The sequence below is a fragment of the Asparagus officinalis genome, chromosome 8 (assembly GCF_001876935.1).
Source record: "Asparagus officinalis chromosome 8, Aspof.V1, whole genome shotgun sequence".
NCBI classification, from domain to species: domain Eukaryota; kingdom Viridiplantae; phylum Streptophyta; class Magnoliopsida; order Asparagales; family Asparagaceae; genus Asparagus; species Asparagus officinalis.
In genome coordinates, this window is record NC_033801.1 from 9,617,332 (window position 1) to 9,641,476 (window position 24,145).

At 34.1% G+C, this 24,145-nt stretch overlaps 2 protein-coding genes across 2 annotated transcripts in view; one reads left to right on the plus strand and one right to left on the minus strand.

The window, feature by feature from the left end:
* The window catches only part of LOC109851370 (aminopeptidase M1-like), a 31,563-nt gene extending 20,416 nt beyond the window's left edge, over window positions 1-11,147 (minus strand). The window contains exons 1-10 of the mRNA XM_020421458.1: window positions 10,813-11,147; window positions 10,603-10,748; window positions 10,430-10,532; window positions 9,267-9,453; window positions 9,077-9,170; window positions 8,645-8,798; window positions 8,289-8,393; window positions 8,078-8,194; window positions 6,963-7,076; window positions 6,371-6,553 (exon numbers count right to left, since the gene is read on the minus strand). Coding sequence (XP_020277047.1) covers window positions 6,371-6,553; window positions 6,963-7,076; window positions 8,078-8,194; window positions 8,289-8,393; window positions 8,645-8,798; window positions 9,077-9,170; window positions 9,267-9,453; window positions 10,430-10,532; window positions 10,603-10,748; window positions 10,813-11,046 — 1,437 coding nt within the window. The 5' untranslated portion in view covers window positions 11,047-11,147. The remainder of the gene's footprint in view (window positions 1-6,370; window positions 6,554-6,962; window positions 7,077-8,077; window positions 8,195-8,288; window positions 8,394-8,644; window positions 8,799-9,076; window positions 9,171-9,266; window positions 9,454-10,429; window positions 10,533-10,602; window positions 10,749-10,812) is intronic.
* LOC109822634 (uncharacterized protein At4g33100) lies at window positions 19,575-23,663 on the plus strand. The gene is made up of 4 exons (XM_020388864.1): window positions 19,575-19,747; window positions 19,855-19,939; window positions 22,102-22,231; window positions 23,432-23,663. The coding sequence occupies exons 1-3, from the start codon at window positions 19,665-19,667 to the stop codon at window positions 22,216-22,218; spliced, it is 285 nt and encodes a 94-aa protein (XP_020244453.1). The 5' UTR covers window positions 19,575-19,664; the 3' UTR covers window positions 22,219-22,231; window positions 23,432-23,663.

Consider the following 24,145-nt stretch of genomic DNA (forward strand, 5'->3'; position numbering starts at 1 on the left):
AAACTTTCTTGAATTGGCTGAAGAACATGGATCGATACTTTGACTAGTATGCCATGACGGAACCACAAAAAGTCAAGTTTGCGGCAATGAAACTCACCGGGCCAGCCTGCCAATATTGGTTCAAATTCGAAACATTAAGATATATTAGTGATGAGTTACCAATTTTAACTTGGCAAGAAATGGCTGACGAACTAAAAAAGGAATACCTTCCACCAGTTAAAATTAATAAGCCGCATATGACAGAATCAAAATCTATTCTTGAGAAAACCGTTAATCAGGCCGTAGATTTGATAGAAATTAACTCTGCAAAGGAATTCCAGTATAGTAAAATTAAAATTCCACGCACTTCCGTTCATTCTGAAACTACCTCTGTAATTGTGGAGTTCACTAAAGTTTCATGCAATGACAATACTCCGACTATTCCCCAAGCTACCCCTTTGATCACAGAGTCCACTGATGTTATCCCTGAAGTTGTTCTTGAAATCGAAACTCCAACTCTTTCTGAACCAACTCCAGTGATTGAAAACGCTGTTGATGTTCCCCACAGAGTCCTCCCGGACCAACATGATCCCCAACACGTTCCTGATATGGGTCCTAAAGCGATTCAATCGGATATCTGTATGGAAGTTGAATACCAAATTGAGCCTAGTGAAATAACTACCATATTAAATGTCAAACCCACATGCATTGTCCCGATAGTCACTCACACATACACTGATCCATTTTGGGAAAATATAGTGATTAAGGATACAAGTTGTGGCACGAGTGTTTTCATTTCCTTTTTCTCTCATGTCAAGTGCACCAAAACACTCATCTTTCACGCATGTGTTTGCATGTTCCTCACTATCACTGTTAGAACGAGAAATTTGTTTTGCATATTAACGAATGAACACCTAATTATTCCATTTGATAGAGGACGTTATGCATATTGAACACTTCGTTGAGTTTACATCTGTCATTGATCACATTGTTTGAGTCTGCATTTCATCATGAACAATTGAGTTGATTTACATCATTTTTATTTTGCATTGATCATATAATGGGGAATCAGTGATCTAACTTGAATAAATACATTGTTAACTGAAATGAATGATATGAAGTCAGGACATAATTTAAAACCGTTAATGCTGATATTTTAGATGGTTTGGACTTGTCCAAAACAGTTTCTTTATAGCTGTTTAAGATTTGACATGATATTTATGAGCTTTTCTAACTCTTGAAATAATTAATAGCAACATTTATATTATCGATTTGGTCATAGTTCTATTCTCAATATTGAGTGATTAAACAGTTCACAATGTTATTGACAGTCCACTGATATAAGCCTGACCCTAGCTCATTGTTTCTGAGAGATGTTTCACTTTACCCCCACTTCTATATATTCACCCATGCAACAGTGAATTTTGATAATATTTTAGATGGTGAATTTACAATGCAATTTAACTAATGATTTGAGATGCAGGAAAGTATATGATGACAGATTAAGATGCAAGTAGATTATATTGAAGATCACAAGCTTCTGCAGCTAACTCGACGGAGTCGAGTTTTCTCCCTGCCGCCCTCCCCTATCTCCGCCTCTGCCGCCTCCAACTCTGATGCCCTCGTCACCAACTGCGTCCTCCTCCCTGTCCTCCACCACTCGACAACCGCCTCAAGCCCCAGTCCCCTTTCTCTTCCTCCAGCCACTGCGACCACCCCTGCTCCCTTTCCTGTTCCGATCTCCCTTCACCACTCTTACCAGAACAGCCACGGCTCCCTTCCCTGTCCCACGCTCCTAATAGCAACCAACACCTCCAGCTCTCTTCTTTCCCCGACAACCAGCGCCAACCCCGCTCCTTTCACCGCCACCCTCAGACCATTGTCACCCCAACTCCCCCTTCCCTGCTATTCTCTTTGACGAGCAGCCCCGCCACAGAAATAGATCGGTCCTCGCTTCAACCGCGTCACCGTCTAGCCTCGCCACCATCCTCAGCCACACTGAAGACTCCACCGAGATCCTCTCCAAAGAACCAACGTTTCAGGCAAATTTTCCTCCACCAGTCATCCAGGCATAAAGAGGCCTGGGTTCGTTCCAAATCTTGAAAAGCACTGGGGTCCAAAAATTAGAGCAGGAAGGCAAATCTCAGAAATCATATGCACGTGTCAACCATATGCATAAAGAATTTAATCTTATATGAAGCATCAAAAGACCAGTTATGACCTGTTCCTCCACCTGTACACTTGATGAATCCTACATTCTAAGACTATGAAGGTCTAGATATACGTTAATGCTACATAGGTGATTCAATTCCAGTTCAGTCGGACGACGGTATCATTTTCTTTGTACTCAGTATTTTTTCTGCTAATTTCACTTTATTAGTTAATTGCATGATTAGTTCATCTCTAAATTCTTATCATATATTTCACTGCTCAGATTATAATTGTGAGTTGAGAGTATCTGAACATGTGACTGCTAAAAATTAATATTGATTGTCGAACTTATGCAATGATAATGAGTATTGCGATTAGGTTGTTTAAGATTGGAATTGTTCATAATTATCGTTGCAAATCTTGTTAAAATCCATCTGTCACGTTAACTACTTTAATTAATTTCCTACCGAATATTATGAATTTTGGCGAAACGTTGCGTTGTTCGAATTAAATCGCTGATTCTGATAGACCCCCTGTTTCGTTTCGCATCAAAATCCTACCTCGAATAAAAGATTACATAACATAAAATCAAAACCTACCAAAAAAGAAAGATCTTATAAAATCCTAATAAAATATTTATCAAATATTCACCTAACCTTCAATAAGATTCACATGTGAATCCGTCCTACATCAATTGTGGCAGTCAATTTTTCAATTTTATTAGACAAAAACATTAAGGGGCCGTTTGTGTTTGTTTTCATGCATATTGGTGCTTTTGCATTGAAAAATGAGACCACAAGCTTAAAATAATAGATTGTTATTAAATACATCGTTTGTTTTTTAAACCTTCATCCCATGAATTTGGGTTGCCACATAGGATAGATGCATCAAACATAATACCCTAAAATATATACTGATTTCACTCAAATTTGTGATTGGCCTCATATCCTTAATGAATTGCACATGCAACCGAACAACATTTGGTTGGATTTTGCACCTCATTTAAATATACTTTAATACTTTAATATCCATTGCCAACAAATAAAATTTTGCGTATGGATTTTTCTAGATCCATAGCATGTATCAAACTACAATCCACGAACCAGGCAGCCCCATATTGACCTTGAAAATGGATCAACCTAACAATATATGCACAGTATATGCATAGGATAAGATATGTAGGTTTCAACTAAAAATTGTTATCCACAAAATCTACGGTTTCAACTACAAAAGGAACTTAATTAATAAATTAATACATCTGCTATATCACTTGTACATTAACCTGCATTCAAAGATGAGGGAAGTAGGAAAAAAATAAAAACATGTTAGAAACAGGCTTCAAATGAGAACTAACAAGACTATGCATGGATAACACAAAATGTTGATTCGATTGAAAAATGTTTTCAACTAAATCTGTGGTTTCAACTACAAAAAGACCCTCTTGGTTAATATACTAATGCATTTGTTCTATCACTTGCACGCTAACTTGCATTCTCAGATTCCCAGATGAAGAAGTAAATAAAAAAAACATATCAGGAATAGGCTAAATGAGATGACCAACTAACAAAGTTTGGTCAAGTACAAATTAAGGCCATTCAAAATGCATTCTTGATGTAGACTCTTAAAGTCTCTTTCACTACGTCAAAACCCTAGATTTTAGTGAGAGTTTCTGGTTAACCTTTTCAACCTAAAGTTGAGGGTACCCTTTTTATCGGTTGAAACTATCAGTAAGTTCTTAAAATCCATTTTCAATGTTTACCTGGCAGAATTTGATTAGGATTGCTCTTATATCATCTTAATGTCTCTTCCATCTACAGCCAAACTCTGATGTTTTTGGTAAAACCTGAAGGTTATAATATACTTTAACAAGTATAAAATAGTGTCATAACAATTAAAATAACAATGGAGTTGTCCTAACATATGACCAAGCCAATGATAGTACATGGAGATGATGAGAAGACATTGACAGAGAAGATTCTTCCCTTTGACCCTTCACTCTTTTTTTTATTAAAAAAAACTTGACCATAATAAACAGACCAACCCAAAATATCTAGCCTATGGTCCATGTCTGGGTTGCCGACATGAGAGACAAGTTCTATGCAAGTATGAGTTGTTGTAGCCTTTTAAATGCATCAAGATCCATGCATTTCTTCTCCATGCCTAATTTCAGTATGCATATTTTTTAACGTCATATTCTTTATATGTGGCAACCAATAACAAATTATATTTAAAAAAAAAGAGCTCTGAAGCAGCCAAAAGGCGGACGCCTAAGCGGAAACAGTCATGAGCCACTCCAATTTATCCTTAAGCGAGGCAGGGGGGAGTATCCGCAGTGCTTTTCACTCGAAAAGGTGGCAAAATGCGCGATTAGGCACTAAGAAGCGTCGAAAAGCGCTTTGGGCACTTTATTTGGTTTATCAAAAACAGGTTTGTGAATTACAAACCTGACCAATTCAGACCCGCTTATTAAAACCTCTCATTTCTTTCTCCTTCTATTTCTTAACCCGACCCAGCACCTAAGGGAAACATCTATAGCCATCACCTTCATTTCAGCTCCTCTCCTGCCGACAAAATCCCTCCTCTCTCATCGCCTCAAGTCAATGTTCCAGAAAGCGCTAGGTGGCCTAGGCATTGTACCCGGCATTAGAGCATTAGAGCCTAGGCGGGATCTAGATGGTTTTCCTATTTTTTATCTTTTAGTTATGATAATTGATAATGAATGACAATGGTATAGTATAGACAACACTAGGCACCAGACACCTAAGCAGATTTCTTTCTTTTTTAAGCGGTGACGGAGAATGTTTTTGAAAGTCGGAGGTGGAGTTGTTCATAATTAGTGGAAGAGGCTGGAGGAGGTTGGATAAAGTGGAGGCTGCAAAGGAAAAAATCACGGCAAATACCTAAGTGGTGCTCCATGTAAGCGGCCCACACTTCCGTACACTCCCAAATTCTAGGCAAGTAGCCTAGGTACAGTCTAGCCTAGGCAGGTAACTAAGTGAGCTAGGTGTCAATTTTTTAAGACCTTGCCTTAAGCCGTCGCCCGCCGCCTCCTCAACTCCCCTTCTGCCGCCTCCACCATCTCACAACACCTCGAGCTCCTCTCTCGTCGTCTCCACCACCTCCTCAGGTCCTCTACCACCTTCACCAGCTCCTTAGCTCCTCCACTGCCACCTCCAACATCTCCTAAGTTCCTCTCCACGAATGACAATGTTTTTCGTTCGGCGTAGTTTGCGTCAACCAGCATGTATAATTATTAATTCCATGTTCTTTTTACTAAAATATTTTTAGTTCATTGCATCAGATCTAATTAAAGTTCGTGAATCATGTGAGATAGTGAGTATCATGTGATTTTAGCTACTAAATAGTAAAATCTGTTAATTTTAACAACTTAATAGTATTAAATATGTTGATTTCAGACTTAGGATCTCTATAAATCATCAAATATGCATTTGTAAAAAATTTATATTTTTCTTGATTTTTTTAATATTAATACATATTTAAATTGGACTGTGTTTTTACGTTGCCATTTTTTCGTTTTTTGCTGGTAAAGCCAAAAAAAGCCTAAGCGGTGCCTTACCACTTCAATCTGCTTTCTGCGGAAAGCATTCCACAAGCTTGAACAAATATTGTACAACAAAAATAAGGGGACTGCCATAAACATTTGAAGAAACTATTTCTAAGAAAAACAGAGTATATTGCACAGCACATGATTTTCCTCCTCTGTAAGTATTAAATGGTGGCATGGAATTGAAATAAGGAGATACTGGGAAAGAAAAAAAAAACACACCCAAGAGGCATAGGATGCCCTGGAGATAATATTTTATAGGTGAAAAAAATGCAGCCATCAATTGTCCAATAGATGTCCATTGTTGTAAGCCTTCAAGATAATTCTTAGTTATGAAAAACGATTATTCTATCATAGCTTATCGCCATGCCACCATTATGTTAAATGACACTCAACAGTATGCATTTTTATTGCCTTGATAACTGGTGGGTGTAGCCTAACTGTCACTGGTAATGAAATCTTAGGACAAACTTAGCCTCACTTTATTAACATCGATCTATATGCAAACTCCACAAGTACTTGTTTCCTTCCTTTCCTCTGTTAATAGAAATATTTCTTCCAGGTGTGATAATTACAGGTACAATATAGCCAATCTATACAACAAATAATACAATAAGATTTTAGATTCACTCATTTTAAGCAGAGAAACAGAAAAGCTAGAAATCATAGACAAACCTGTACAAACTCCAAAGCATTATCTTTAACTGTCACATAAACAACAGGATAGCCCTTTTGCTTTGTCCATGTATTCATTATCATCTTTACAGGTTCACCAGACTCCTCTTCAAGAACAGCCCATAGATCTTCGGTCTTAGCATTTGAATAAGCATATTTTTTTATATATGAAGCCAGTGATTTCTAGAAAGAAAATGAAATATTAAAGCATTAGGTTTTAAAGGAAACAACAATGTGATAGAACACACTACAAATAACAATGTATGGATGTGACATTTACTATACAGAAGCACAGCTGAAGTATTAAGAAAGCTCAAGAACAGAAACAATTTTCTACTGACAGCCTGGAGTGAGAATGAGTGCTTAAGATGACAACCAAAGACAAATTCAGCCAAATTTTCCAAATATTGTTAAGGGAAGCCTTATGGCATTCTTTTCTCACGCTTTTTTATTTACTGGCTAGTATCTAAACTAACTAAACAAAATCCATTAGAAAGAACAGGATTCCCCTCTATACATCGAAGAGGTTTATTAAATAACCTAATGATTATTAGCTACATAATGTGGGAAAGAAAATCAACCCATCTCCAACCTGAAAACATGAAGCACCAAGGTAACTTTGCAGCATTCTAATAACAGAGGCTCCTTTGTCATAGCTTATCGAGTCAAAAATTTCATCAACCTCACTGGCATGGTTTATATCAACCTGAAACAGAGGTAACACCCGATCAGCAAAAATAGGACAATAATACTGTTAAGAGTGAATGCCATATGAAGCCTTAAAGGTGACAGAACAATGTAGGATGCATAATAGAATACTTCTTGTCCCACACCCCCCACACCCCCCCAAAAAAAAAGTTAATATCCCGGTCATGCACCCATACTTATTTTGAATCTCTACAATAAAAAGTTGGTCATTTCCAGCAGTCTACCTCCCATGCAGATTCCAATTGTTTTAATATTGCTCAAAAGCAATTACTCCAAAAAACTGAAAGCTTATAGTCGCATAAAGTGTCTGCAGTTAATATGTTTAATGAAAAACCAAAATTACTAAAATAATTCTTTCATAATATTAGTAAACCTGGCCCAATGATACTTCAATACAGATGAATTGTTTAATTTCAAATATTCAAATGCAGAGTACATTAATTCTAACTGTAAATTTGACCCAAAATTACCAAGCAACACTATTATACTGACAGGGTTACTAGTTACAATTTATTGCAACTCGTTAAATTATATAATGAGCGTGCTTTTCTTGATTTTCTTCTACATCTCTCGTGTGAATATGGACATCAAGGTTACAGATCAGAAATCATGGAAAAATATCGGACATCATAGAAAAATATCTGATGGGGTATCAAAAATGATTGCACGAAGGAAAACTTCATATATGTTGGGATTCCAATAGGTAAGTGTTTAACATATGGTCCAAGCATTTGCTGGTTTGACAACAAAAAGCACAGGTGCTATATTTAAGGTAAGGCTATTATAACACCATTGTGATATGGTTAGACAATTATTAATGTATCAGCAAAAGCATTTCAAGAATTTGCTATGACACATCAATTTGTCATATGAGAGTTTATAATGAAAATTGTGATGTGTTTCAATTTTCAAACATGTGTAGCTAAATGGTTTTAAACCCATCAGGGCCTAAAGGAACATGGAGGTGGTAGCCAGATAGAGACAACAAAAGAGCTATACCTCTATAGGATGTGATTCGGAAAGTGCATCAAGGTTAAAACCTGAAATATTGTCATCAAGAAATTGAATCCAAATATTCCATTCGGGAAATAAAGAATCTGCTGCTAAATAGCTCATCTGTAAGAGTAGCAGTTCATAAGATGTGTATTAGCTCCCTGGCACATAATATTGAAATGGTTGGAAATGATTCAAAGAGGATAATCATGATTACCCATGTGGCAAATCCCTCGTTAAGCCACAAATGTGTCCACCACTCCATCGTGACAAGGTTCCCGAACCATTGGTGTGCCAATTCATGAGCAACAGTAATAACTACCTGAAAAAACGGATTCAGATAACTCAATTTAGTGCTCATTAAAGATCAAATCCAGAACCATCAATACTGGTCAAACCCAACACCAATAGCAGTTATGATGAAACACCTTAGAATTAGGGGCCCACACAATAAAGCTCTAAATTAGGGAAGAACAAACATTCCATGAAACTAATCTCATATCTCAATGAAAACCATTGAAAGATTAATATACACTAAAATCAAGTGCATACAGAATGATCAGTTCAGCTCACCGATTGTTTGCCCGAAGCTGCTGAATGGAGATCATCATAAAGTAAAGCTGTTTCCCTATATGTAACTAAGCCATAATTCTCCATAGCCCCAGCAGCAAAATCAGGAATTGCGACCATATCCAATTTTGGGAGCACATAAGGCACATCAAAATATCTAGGTGACAACAGGAAGTAACTCATCAATGGTTGCAAGATACATGCTTGATCACTCAAAGCAACCGTGGTGAAATTTGACCTTAGAATTATTATACAGTTTATCATGTTGAAAAGATATGGCAGTATAAACAGATTGAAATATTTTACCAACACAAATAAAGAAACAAAAACTACCAAACAAAGAAGCAACCCAAAACACTTACGCAGAGGCTTTGGTGTACTACAAGTTCCAACCTACACAAAAGGAAATAAAATCAGCGTATGGGACAAAAGTACCTCTTGTACAGATCCAATGTTCGCACAGCGACATCCAGAGCAAATTTCCCTTGATTGCTCTTACCAACTTGACAATATACACGAACAGTGACTCCTGAATAAATGTCACAGAAATATGGCTTTAGAGATTAAGAAGTAGGAAGAAGAAGAGAGGAGCTCCCAGATTGGGTGATATATAAATTAACCATACCATCTGGTGAGATAGCCTCTACATAATCGAACAAACCAACAACCATTGCAACCAAATAGGTTGACATAACTGGGGACTCCTCGAAATAAAGAGTCTTCACAGGCCCATCAACTTTTTCTTCAATAACTGGCATATTTGACAATGCTACTAGCTCAGTGGGTACAGCCAATGATATCTTGAAATTAGCCTGAGTGAATGCATCAGTAAATCAAATTAAATTCGTCTTTTCAAATCACTAGCAGAATAAAAAATACTTTTAATGAGCTCAGATCCATTCCAGAAGCAACTCTTCATTGTAAGCATAACTACAACTAAGATGCCACAATCCATGTATTGGATCGTAATCCATGCACAACTCAATACAGATGAATTTGAAGTAGAAATACATGGCCATTAAGCAATGCATAGTGGTAATTAAGAATCTGAGACAGGTAACCTGTTCAGATTACAACACATTTTTCCATACAAGCATAACTACAACTAGGATGCCACAATCCATGTATTGGATCGTAATCCATGCACAACTCAATACAGATGAATCTGAAGTAGAAATACATGGCCATTAAACAATGCATAGTGGTAATTAAGAATCTGAGACAGGTGACCTGCTCAGATTACAAGTTTACAACAAACTTTTCAAACAAGCATTTCAATTCTTTCAATCCCAAGCCAATGAGAAAGAGGGGTCAAACTGGACAAGCTGAGTTTATACAGATATTTCCAACTATGTGCTTTTTTTTCAGTCTGTGCTGACTTTAAAATCTATGATGGTATCACAATAGTGACTCCAGCCTTGAGAGGACACTCTGCAATTATGGATTTTGGAACAAGTATTGCAGCGGTAATTTTCTACCAGCTGGAATTTGCATGGAAGTGTATTTATATGTTCTAAGTTTCTAACAAATTCCTAATTAAATCGAACGTAGATCAGGAGTTTCAAAAAAAAAATTTCTTCCTTCTCTTTCTGCCAAAAAAGAGAACTCCTGCTTATCTAGAAAGTGCACGGAAGTAACAAAAAATATACGAGCACAATGGATGTAGCAAACATGAAATTTTTGAATTGGATTTGTCAAATGTAAGAAATACAAACGAGCATCTTCATGAACACAGACTACTTCTAATAATGCATAAGCAACCATTGACATGAGCAAGAATCGATATACCTTAAATGCAGGCTCGTCCCAGCAAGGAAAACATCGCCTGGCATCGACAGACTCAAACTGAGTGACCGCCATGTTCTTCTTCTCTCCATTGTACTCATACGTACTGCATAAAAACCACATACAATAAAAATCCATAAAAATAAGTAATCACGGTGCAAAGATGTCATCTTTACCTTCTATAAAACCCTCTCATCTGATCATTTAGGGTTCCAGCAAACGAAATTCCCAAAACACCGTCCCCAATCGGAAGCCGATCATCAAACCCTAACACCAAGATCTCGTCCTCTTCCACCAAAACAACCTCCGAAGGGGAAAGCTCCTGAAATCAAGATAAGAATCAAACTTTTTCTCATGATGAGCAAAATGAGGCTAGATTTTGATACCTTGGACGATTCTGGAACTCTAAAACAGATAGAATCGTTGTCGACGGTGAGATCGGCGGCATTGAGGACGAGGAATCTAGTGTCGGCGACGACATCGACCGTGATGTCTAGGGTTCCGGTGAACTTGCAGGTGGAGAGGTCGGGCTTGAGCTTGAGATCGTAGCGCCTTGGGGTGGCGAATTTGGGGAGGCGAGATTGGCCTTTGAACTGATCTATGCTCTGCTCTTCTCCCATTTTGCTGCCGATTTTATTTTATTTTATTATTTTTTATTATTAATTATCAGAGAGGGAGGGTCAAAGGAGTATCAAAGTTCTTGCAGCGAAATTTTCTGATTACATATTTAGCTTCTAGAGCTTTTTTTCAGTTTAGAGCTTCTCCAATGTGAGGCTCTATTTTGGAGCCCAAACTTTGGCATATTCCTTAGAATATGCTAAAATAGAGTTATGTAACTCCAACCACACTCCTCTATTTCCAACTCCATTTCAATTTCTCTCAATTTTTTAATTCTTTTACTTATTTTAAAAATATATAATGTAATCATATATTTAAATAAAATTAATTTTCTTTAATGAATTGATAATAAGAAATAGATAATTGTCTTTAAATTATAATATATTTTTATTTTTAATTACTTGGTTCTTGGAATTTTATATTTCAATTAATATTATTTAATATTACTCTCATTTTGAATATTTAAAAAATAAAAAAATAAAAGTTATATAATATAAATAATATTATTAAATGTATTAATATATGTATTAATATAAAATAGGCAATCTGATTAAATTAAACAGACATTCATATTACTAAATCCACGACTATTACATAGAAAGCAAAAACGAATAGTAATATAGAGTTGGCTGCAAATTTGGAGAGAAATCTCCAAATTTGCAGCCTCAAATCAATTTTTGCAGCTCAACTCTAAAAATTGCCGTCCGGTTGGAATTTGGTTTGGCTGCACTTTGCAGTTTTCCAGAACGATTGGAGCTGCTCTTAGAGCACCAAATCTGTGTTAATTTTGTATCTGAACACCTAACATGTTCATATTTCCAAATTATACCCAGATCTTCATATTTATGCAAGAATGGAAAATAATGGGGTGAGGTCACAATTTATCAGTAGTCAACTTCTGGTTAGCAGATAAGAAAAGTTTAACAGATTAAACCTACTCTTAATTAAAAGACCGATCAATAAAACATTAAATATTGAATCAAAGAAATTTTACATGGTATATAACTATCGTCAACGATAATGTTATATAAAAATCATAAATAGTTTAAAGATGAATGAAAGGAAAAGGAACACCAATTACCTTCATATCATAAAATGTCCATATATATCATGTTTTGCATAATTCCCTCAACTCGTCAACAATAAGACTTCGAAAATTAAAGCCTACTAATATGAAAATGTGCATCAATCACCTACAAGTCAACTTGGGACAAACTATACAAAGCACTACTATAAGTTGTTTGGAGAGAGAGTGTGTGTGTTTGTGTGTGTATTTAAAACTAAGACAAAATGATTGATTAAAAATATGTTAAAACGATACAAAAGATAATATGAAGTTTGCTCCTTGATGGGCTTTATAAAAAATTATAAACTAAAGATTAATGTTAACTCTATTATACTTTTATATGATAAAAACATCCACATAAGAATATAAAAGTACTGGAAAATTCATGAAACTCTCTTCTAAAGATTTCTAATTTAACTCAAAATAATTAAACAATTCTATTAAATATTATAAAAAAATTGTCTTTTTATTCTTTCTGTTTTATTTTTTTTATTAAGCTAAAATCAATTATTCTTCATATTTATCTTTTTCCCGGGCAATTCTAGATTAGTGTCTTCATCATCTACATCGATTGTGACATTATGCTGGAGTTGTATTTTTTGTGCTGTTATCTTTCCCGAGCTCGTTAATCTTTTATCTTCTCGTTTAATTTCACAAAGAAGTCAAATGTATTTCTGTTTTTCAACACAATCTGTTTAAAATATAAACTTTAATTTTTTCTATTTCAATGAGATAAATGTTAATTTCATATATATGAAATTCTTTGTGTTCCTAATTTATTACTTAAATAAGATTAGAAGCTACATCTTTTTCTGTAATGAATTCTTCTGATGTACATCCAATAAGAGTTTCTGTTATGTCAATAATATTACCTTTTATTGTATCCCTCATATTTTCCACAAATATCTAAACTAAATACCTGTATTTTTTATTACTAATTTGCCTTAGGTTATAATATTAATATTTAATTTCTTTAGTATTTGAAGAACAAAGTATAAAATTTATGAATACTTACTAAATTTTTCTTATATCTTCCATAGAGAATTCTTCTTTGATTGGGATAAAAGTTATTAAATTATTTTTTAATGTAACTCAGTGAGTGCTTCTTTAATAGTAATGTCTTATGTTGATGCCAATTCAAGTGATTCATGGACGTTATCTGAATTTTAGATTTATTTCCATCACTTTCTCTTTTGCAATGGAAATAGCTTGATTCTTTTGAAGGGTATCTCTGAATATTCTTATAGTTTCCTCATGTAATTCATTATATTCTTTTACCCTATAAATATTATTAACATCATAATTAATATTTTTAAATTATAATTAATTAATACTAAGCTATTATATTATAGTCTTTTAACATTTTTTATGGATATAAAAATCTATCAATTAATGTCACTAATGTATTTTTGTTGCTTCAACTTATTAGTAAATTTATATGCATTTACTTTAATTTATATGGTGGTGATAATTTTTTTAAACATTAACATTTTCAAACTTTTACTCCTTAACCAGATGTTTTTAATCGATTCTTATTGATTTTGCTTACCAATATCAATATATATTATTTTTAAATGCTGAAAAGGGATAGTAAACCCTAAATTGAAAATTATATATATAAATGAAAGAATACCAAACAATTACACTTTTCTTTTCCAAGTTTTAAAATTTTAGCCATTTTTATGGTTTTGAACTTTGAGGGCGTGATTTGTAATTTTTTAAACTTTGGGAGTGTTTTTTAAAAACTTACTTTTTTTTTGAAGAAAAACAGGGCCTCTGGCCCTGTTAAAAACTTACTTTTAAGTTTGGTACTTGTAACTTTTTATGTTTTACGTGTTGCTAGTAATTTTTTAAATTTTAGGATATTTCTTACAACTCTAAAATTTTGAAGGTGTTTTTTGTAATTATTAAAACTATAGATTAATTTTAGAAAAATTTAAATTTCAGCGATCTACCAATAGTTTCGAGATCTAATGTATACTGGTTATAAATTTTAAATTTTCAGAGTTTTTTGATATTTTTTAATTTTCATGGAGTTTATTATATAATTTTTGTAACTTAATTTAACGTTAATTTCGACAAATTAAGGTGCCTGAGGGTAATCTTTTGAATTCGTCTTTTGTTGTTTGTAAATTTTAAAAGTTTAGAATTTTAGGATGGTTTTTTATAATTTGAACTTTTGAGGGTGTTTCTATAATTTTTAGACATTGAGTGTGTTAATTAAAATTTTAAAATTTTTTATAGGCTGTTAACTTCTTAATTTTACGTTTATTATTTCAAGTTTTAAAATGTCAGAAATTTTCAAGTGCATCATGATAATCCCTTAAATTCATCTATGTTATTTGTAAGCCATGAACTTTAAATTTCAAGGTGTTTGTTTCTAATTTTAATTTTAATGGTGTTTCTTTGTTTGTTATTTTAAGTTTTGAGACATCATGGTGGTTTTTATAATTTTGAATTTTTAGGGTATTTTGTGTAATTTTAAAACTTTTTAGGTTTTTTTTACAATACTTCATGTATTATATGTTAGCTATGTATAATTTTTTATCTTAAAAACTAATACCATAAAGATATTTTATATAATTTATTGATGTTATTTTTTAAATTTGTTAAGCTATAGGTAGTTCACATACGATTATGATAGGAGATAATTATGACTATGATAGATTAAGATACAAATAAAATATTTAAAATAGTGAAGGGTATTATTGACCATTAAATATTTTTCTAAACTTGTGCTTTTGAAGGGAGTATGATATATATATATATATATATATTATCGATAATCTTAAACAAATCAAATCATTCTATATGCACTTCTTAAAACTTTTAACGTTTAAAAACAACCTTTTTCATTTTACTTTGTCTTTTTCTATTTGTACGATAACCAACTTAATATGCTTAGCAATCTCATAAGTTTTTTCGTATCTCCTTCATTGAAGTAGGATATTTCGATTTAATTGCAACCTAAATATTTTCTTCAAATATACAACTCTTTAATAAAGCTCATATGAATGATGGTTTTCTAATATCTTTGATAATATTTTTTCACTAATTTGCATATAATGCCTAATATTTGTCATGATAAAGACAAACCTATCACAACAAATTATATTAACATTCTTTCACATAAGCGAACAAAATATAACATGTCTACTCTAATACCTCTAATACAGAAAATAATAATAACATTATTATTATTATTATTATTATTATCATCATCATCACCATCCAATATCAAATATAATTTAGAGAAACTTGTGTCAAGGCCTCAATTTTAAGAGCCCCATGTAACCAGCCCCTTCAACTTTTTTCTCATTCTCCTAATACATATCCTTCCTCCTCTCCACCTCTTCCTCCTTTTTCTCTAAGACACTTACATCCCCCTCCACCACCACCAACCTTGGGTGCACGCTCCAGGCATGTTGTCTCCTTCTTCGGTCTCGCCCTCTACCACCTTAGGTGCAAGTTCCACAAGACCCATAAAAATTTAGTTTTTTAAAATAAATTTATAATTTATTTTTGAACATCATGAAAAGATAAAATTTTTAAAGAAATACTAGCTGAATGTGATTTTTATTTGATAATTTTTGATGTTAAGTTCAAGTCCAAGGTGGAATGTTAAGTCTAATGAGTTGGAAGTGAAGTCCAATGCCTTACATGTTAAGTCTACTGCATTGAATAATAAGTTCAATGGCTTGTATGTTAACTCTATTAGGTTGAATAATAAGTCTAAATGTGGAATGTTAAGTGTAATGGATTAAGTCTAATTTATTGAATATTAAAAGTAACTTGTTACATGTTAAATCTAATGCGTTGTATGCTTAGTCTAATTGGCGTGATGCTAAGTCTAATTGGTTGTATGTTAACTATATAGAGTTGAATACTAAGTCTATTTCTTGCCAACTAAGCACAGAGAGAGAAAAAATAAAAAAACTCAAAATGCCCTTATTAGAATTAACATCACGCCAATTAGACTTAGCACACAATGCATTAGACTTAACATGTAACAAATTATACTTAACATTTAACAAATTAGACTTAACATATAATCTATTACACTTAACATTCCACCTTCAGACTTATTATTCAACCCAATAGACTTAATATACAAGCCCTTAGACTTATTATTCAACCCAATACATTGAACCAATTCGAGTTAACAAACGAGACTTAACATTCAATAGATTAGACTTGACAATCTTCCGATTAGACTTAAAAATGCCCTTATTAGACCTGACATTCATCTAATTAGAATTAACATTCAACGAATTAGACTTGACATTCCTCTCATTAGAATTAACATGAGACAGTTTAGACTTAATATTATTTTCATTATAAATAACATGTTTTTCATTAGATAAAAAATATCTTTCAATTAGGTTTAACATTTAACTGATTAGACTTAATATTCAACTCTATAGACTTAATATTGAACCAATTAGAATTAACATCACACTAACTAGACTTAACGTATAACGCATTAGACTTAACATGTAACAAATTATACTTAATATTTAACAAATAAAACTTAGCATATAACCCATTACACTTAACATTATACATTTATATTTATTATTCAACCCAATAGACATAGCATATAAGCCATTGAACTTCACTTCCAACTCTATAGACTTAACATTCAATCAATTAGAATTAACAACACACCGATTAGACTTGACATACAACACATTAGGCTTAACATGTAATAAATTATACTTAACATTCAATAAATTAGACTTAATATATAATCCATTACACTTAAAGTTCCACCTTTAGACTTATTATTTGACCTAAAAGATGTAACATATAAGCTCTTGGACTTATTATTCAACCCAATAGACTTAACATACAAGCACTTGAACTTTATTTCCAACCCATTAGACTTAACATCCGCCTTGTACTTAACTTAACATCAAGAATTGTCAAACAAAAATCACATTTAGCCAGTATTTCTTTATATTTTCATCTTTTCACTATGTACAAATAGAAATTACAAATTTCTTTTAAAAAACCAATAGCTTATAGGTTTTGTGAAACTTGCAGCCAAGGTGGCGGGCGAGGCCAAAAAAGAAGACAACATGGCCAGAGCGTGTACCCAAAGTCGGTGGTGACGGAGGGGGATGTCGGTGTCTGAGAGAAAAGGGACAAAGAGGGAGAGAGGAGGAAGAAGATGAGTTAGGAGAGAGGAGGAGAGGAGAGGAGAGGATGAAGGAGGAGCCATGAAGATTAGATCTGAAGAGAAGAGAGAGGAGGAAGGAGGGTGCGCTCGGATTTGGAGGTGGAAGAGGCCGAGGCCGAAGAAGGAGACAACATGGTAGGAGCGTGCACCCAAAGTCGGTGGTGGCGGAGAGGGATATCGATGTCTAAGAGAAAAAAAAGGAAGAAGGAGAGAGGAAGAAGGAGATGAGTTCGGAGAGAGGAGAGCAGAGGAGGAAGGAGGAGCCATGGAGATTAGATTTGGAGAGAAGAGATAGGAGGAAGGAGGGTGTGCTCGAGGTTGGTGGTGGCGGAGAGCAAGACCGAAGAAGCAGACAACATGACCGGAGCATACACCCAACATCGGTGGTGGCGGAGGGGGGGATGTCGGTGTCTGAGAGAAAAAGGAGGAAGAGAGAGAGAGGAGGAAGGAGATTGGTTAGGGGAGATGAGGAAGGAGGAGCTATGGAGATTGGATCTGGAGAGAAGAGAGAGAGGAGGAAATAAGGACATATTAGGAATTTTTTTTGTTTTTATTTCTCTCACTATGTTTAATTGGCAATGAGTAAGGGCTGTTTTTTTTGAGACTAAAACACATGAAAAAAACGTTCAAAGGGTTGGTTACATGGGGTTCTTAAAATTGGGCCTTGACACAATTTTCCCTTATTTGTAAACAACAAAGGATAAAAGTAAATCCCTCTTTCTTTTTTTCTTTTTTTTTTTTTGAAGAGAAGTAAATTCCTCTTTGAGTTCTTTTTGGTATTGATAATGCTTCAGGAAATAAAAATAAAATGATAAGACCATACGATGCTAAAGCAACTTGAAGTGCTTTAGAAGATCCAGTGTTCGACTAGATTTTAGAATCTATAAAACCTATGAATTGAACAAGAATTTGTTCTCCAAAATCATTGAGTGAAATGGTCTATAAGAAAGCAGTGGCAGTATATAAATTCCCCATTTATATATATATATGAAAACCGATATAATGTGTGTGTATAGATATTGAGCTTAACGTATTAAACACACATAATATAAACCCTAAACTAAATTACCCAAGCAATCTTGATCTTCAATTAAGCTTGACTTGGTACACGTTACGGATGAAGCTTGAACTTGATCTTTAACTTGAATTGTACGATGCTTCATTCCACAATTCCGCCAACCTCCTCTTGATATGATCGTGTAGGCTTAATCCATCCAACCTCCAACAACGTTGGGGGGGAGGAGGAGAAAAGGACAATTTGGGTTTTTTTATTTTTATTTCTCTTTCTATGCTTAGTTGGCAGGGAATAAATGCTGAATCACATTTTTTTTTTTGGGTTTTGGGTTGAAACACATTGGAAAAAATGTTAAGGAACATGTCATATAGGGTTCTTAAAATTGGGGCCTTGACGCAATTTTTCCTATAATTTATACATTTTCTATTAAATAGTTAAAATAACTAATAAGAAGAAATCTGTTCATCTTAATAAATCCAACTTTTGTTCTCCAAGCAGATTAATTCTCAATGAATCCTACATATAGTTAAACAATATACATAAATTTTTTAAGTTAACAAAATGAAACACTCTTCCTAGTTGCTTTCCAATATTAATCTTTATATATGTGCATTGCATCATTTTAAGGATTTTGGCATTTTGGAACAATACTTAATATTTTTCAAAACATGGTTCTTTTAGGTATTCAAGAATAGAGTTAAAAGATGTCACTCCTTACCTCTCATCTCTCTATCTCTCTCACCTCTTAACAAATACCAACGAGTGTTAAAAAAAATCCCATAAAAAAGTAGGCTTATAGGATTTATAGAACTTCAAAACGTTCACATTTGACTTTTACTCTCTCCTTTTTACTCTTGAATAATGAAATCAATTATTCTTGTGAATGTAGGGATAAAAAACCTTTTTTTATAGGAATTGAACTCCCCATTTTGCTGTTATGGATGAGTATAGGATAGAGCATGGGCCGGTTTGAACCACAGGTTGAACCGATCTAACCTAGTTTGGGTTGTAACCCTGCCCGACCAACATCGGGCTGGGCCTTACCCGACAAACATTATATTGAAGTGCTAATTTTGAGACATTAATTTGTAAATATTATGATATCAAATATCCAATATGAAAACATCCATAATTTTATACCTCAAATCTCGGGATCTTAGAAAGTCCGAGTCGGATTTATCAGTCACAAACCCGACCCGTCATCAACTTCCCCGTACACGCTACTAGTCTCAATCATTTCTCAATTCACGCGAGCGAGCGAGAGAGAGAGAGAGATACTTTGGGGGCTTTTTTTGTGAATTTCTTCAAAAAAAAAAAGAAAAAGAAAAAAGAAAAGAAAAGAAAAAAGAATAACCGCATGGGTCTGAGCAGCGGTAGCAAGACTGTATCAGCGTCCGCCTGCGCTCAGCTCAGGGCTGCATATCACGATTGCTTCAATCGGTAGCGCTCTCTCTCTCTCTCTCTGTAATTAACCAAGTAACCAAGGGAACAATCTCTTTTAATTCTTATTTATTAACTTATTTTTTTGTTCTTGAGAAATTTAATAGGTGGTATTCAGATAAATTCTTGAAGGGGCAATGGGACAAAGAGGAGTGCGTTGCCGAGTGGGATAAGTACAGAGCTTGCCTTGCTGTAATACTTCATTATTTACTGTGATTTATTTCATTGTTTTTTCCCTTAGTCATCAATTACTTAGTGGGTATCATCTTCAGCTTCTAAAGATCACTACTGAGTTGTAAATTTGAGAACTTGGTGACCCAAAAAAGATAATTTTCTATCTGGGTATTATCTTTAGCTTCTAGAGATCACTACTGAGTTGTAAATATGAGAACTTGGTGACCCAAAAAAGATAATTTTCTAGCTGTAGTACTATGTATAAGATTGATATAAGGAATTGCATTCATCTCTGAGGTACAATTAGTGAAAAGAGGCAGAGGGAATCACATTCTCATGTATGAAATGTTAAATGTAAGAAGACAGTTTTTGCTTGGTCAAGATTTGTACAGATATTAGCATCTAGGAAGTCTATCTTAGAGATCAGAGATAAAGTAAGAAGATCGAAACAATATAGAAACATTGATGGTTTTCTAAAGGAGAATGCTAACTTATTAGCTAGAGGGGTGCTATTTTAGTTAGAGCTAGAGGTTATGGATGGAAGCCTTTAAAAAGGGGGAAAAGGAAAAGAAAAAGAAAAAGAAAAAGCCGTTATGTTTATGTTCAAGTTTGAAACATTTTCTCGAAAAAGAGCATGTACTTGTGAGAGTGAGCATGGTTTTTCGTTGATTGCTCACCGGCTAGGGAGAAACCTATTTACATCCAAAGTTAGCTAAAGAGGACCTAAGCTTCTAATATTCGACATCTTTGGTTGCATTGGATAATAATTTCATAACGTATGGCTGCTAGGTTTTATATGCTATAATCACCAATAAATGCGCTTGTGTTTATATGTGTGAGAAGTGTAATAAGATAATCCCATGAAGTTTTATTTAATTTTTCTAAGAAAGCCAGCCAAAAATCAGATGATGGGCAATCTATGGATGATATACACTATTATCACTTTCTACATGCTTTAAATGGTTCTGCACAAAGGTGGTGCTATTTGTACACTAGTTAACCATCAAGAAAGGGGTCATATTTGTTATATTATGGCAAAATGTTGATTCTACATATTCTGCTCTTTAGCTATGTTTGGGTATCTTCAGTGGCAGATCCAGGATTTTGTCCTAGTGGTGGCCCCGTATAACTTTGTGTTTGTAATTTACCTTGAAAATTTTACAATTTAATTTCCCTTGGTGGTGTCTTACTCTAGTTTGCACACCATGTAGATCAACCTCTGTGTGTGCACGCATGTGCAAAGAAAGTCTTTAACCATCATGGTTATTCCCTCAAAATACCAGCATGATTTTTGAATTTATGGAAGCTTATTTTACATCACTTCTCTCTAGTATTTATCTGATGTCGTAATTTTGACCTTTGGGGTTGTCTCAACTAAGCAAACGAAATGGCTTGGGCACATAGTTCGAAGGGGGAGGTTACTCTCAAAGAGAATTCCAATACGTAAGAGACTCATCTTTTTGTTAGGATGCTGCATATCCTTCTACCATCTCGGTTCTTTGTTTTCTCATTATCTGTGATAGTGCTGTCTTGCAATTGGCGTCAGTGATGGTTGACAGAATTCCATGGAAACATGAGCGGAACATAATTTCATTAAAAAGCATCAAATTAAGCATTCTACCATCATGATCATGTTTATTTTGATTATCTCTCATGCTTCAGCATGAAGTTCAGTCAAAATCAACAAACCCTTAAGAGGTAAAGGGAAATCGCTTCTTTATATTACTTGTATGTTCACCAGGAGAAACCTAATAATCAAAGATAGCTAGGTTGTGTGATTCTTGTTGCTGCACCACAGATATCCAGGTAGTGTTGAAATTTCAAATTGATCAGTTATAAGTAAAATAATAAATCCAGCGTGCCTATACTTGGGAATGCTTTCTGGCTCTTTCCTGATCAAGTAGGCCTTCTCTTAGCTGGATTTATGATTTCATTAAATGTCCTAACCACTATTGGAGATAGTGGGTCTGGAACATTAAAATATTTGAATTATTCAACCTTCCATCAATATTTTCGTTGATTTTGTCGAAGAATATGTATAATTTATTTAGAGATATCTTATGTTGATTATCACCTTTCAAAGACGTGATGTGTAATTTCACTATCAATATTCTTTTGATATTGGCTTACTTTTTAACTGTCTTTACCTTTCTGCTTATATTCCTCCATTACCTACGCAGCAACATCTAGAAGACAAACATTTGAGAAGTATCTTACTGGGAGCAGAAGCATCTGGATATACTAATACCAGTGATGGTTTCAGTTCTGTGGATACTGATGGAGATTTTCGACAATAATCATACATAAGAGGTTTTATTTTCTAGACATTATTTCACAGATAGATGCTGAACAATTGGATCAAGTTGTCAATTTAATTTAGAACAATAGGATCATTCTTATATGTTGTATGACAGTATGATTGTGTCTTAGGCTTTAAGCCCGACATTTCAAAGGCTTTAAGTTGTGGACATTTTTAAATAGAGTGCAGCAATCAACACAATGGTCTCTAAGTTCTATAACCACTAGCAGTATCACCATTTCACTGACAACCCAGATATTTTCTCAGTGCTTGTCATTACTTTTTTTTTTCCTATAGTTTTCAGTGGTTAAGAGGACTAACCAGATTATGACTGCTTCAGCTACACCTTGATTTAATAAGTTACATCTTTATGGGGTTGTTCAATCCACATGTTTGTATGACTACTGCAGTACTCACATTGGTTCTAGATACTCAAACGATATCTTATACACACAGTAGCCCATTGGTACATGAGCAATTATCTTGGTGCACTCATATTCCTATTTGCCTTAGTAGACACGGAAAATATTAGATGTATGAAGTACAGATGTGGAGTCAATATGGACACAAGGATACAACCGTTCCTCAAAAACAACGGTATCTTGTCAAATAAATTGTTTATATATCATGCTCGTATCTTTATTACAACATCACGCAACACTTGCAATATATTAGGACACAGGTAAGAAGGAATTATGAACTTACAGAATTCAACAACACATCATAATTCATCTATTAAGAACTCGTAATGTGAAACTACAATCAACAAAACTGTGGAACAAATGGCAGTTGATCATGAATCTATCCTTTGTACAACATTTGTCTCTTTTTTGTCTTTAGGCAACGACATGAAAGACCACAAATATCTGAACTTTTCTTTATTCCATGAAAAAATGAATTCATTTCAATTCGGGTCTGTAAAAAGCGTACTTTATAGTTTCTTTTGTCTCCTTTAATATATACTTTTTAGACCATAAGCAATATTACTTTTAAATTTTCAAATCATAGTAGATACCATCCATATTTAGAGTCAGGCCAATGTTGATCATCATTCTCCATCTTAGCCATGGAGCAGAATCTCACTGAGAAGGTTGTATACTTGCTAATTTTATCAAAGCCGAAAATGCAATTTAGTAGGTGAAAACTTGCTTCTTTGGCATGCTGGGTCATGGTGTAAGCTCATCTAATCAAAGTTTTTCTTTGTTCTTAAGGGGGAAAAGTCGACATTTGAGAGCCACTAGTAGTCATGAAGTGGTAAGACTCATAGAACAGCTGGAATGGAAACCCCGGAGCAATCGGGCTTAGATTGATTATCAGACATTTGTAACATTATTTGATGGAAATGAAACAGGCTGAGCATTCAAATTGACAGTTGAATTTTCTATTGCAAGAATGTGATGGTGTAGTCTTAAATGCTTTAGGATGGAATTTTCTCTTTGTGCATTTTGCCCTTTTTACTTGCTGGGGATCAAATCATGAATTGTTGACTGTCTCTTCTTTAGCTATCTGATGCAGAAAAATATCATGCATATGGAAAACAAAAATTATAACAAGATTTATGACCAACCAAAAATTTGTGCCCCCAGGATCCCAAGTTCTCATCACCGAACAAAAACATTCGACATCGCTGATGACTGCAACAAGTGGTAGTTAAATTCTACCAACTTCTGCGTCTTATCAGGATATTATTTAAGAGCTCTTCTATTTAGTAATCGGAGAAAGATATTCCGAAAATTTATTAATAAATCATAATCTGGAGGGAAATTTTCATCTTTCATTTATGTGATTTTTTTTTAAAACTTTTGTTTAGGAACTGGCGTGCAAAAAGATTTGCCTTGTTTCCTGGGTGTGAAGCAGTAAAACAAGTCATCAGTTATTAATACCTTGGCTTATTTGCGTGCAAGATGATCTTAAAGTGGGTAGGT

Excerpts from the sequence above, each read along its gene's own strand:
- LOC109822634 (XM_020388864.1), top strand. The coding sequence starts at position 19,665 with ATGGGTCTGAGCAGCGGTAGCAAGACTGTATCAGCGTCCGCCTGCGCT. Across the intron at positions 19,748-19,854 it reads TATCACGATTGCTTCAATCG|GTGGTATTCAGATAAATTCT; the intron begins GTAGCGCTCTCT and ends GAAATTTAATAG. Across the intron at positions 19,940-22,101 it reads AGTACAGAGCTTGCCTTGCT|CAACATCTAGAAGACAAACA; the intron begins GTAATACTTCAT and ends TTACCTACGCAG.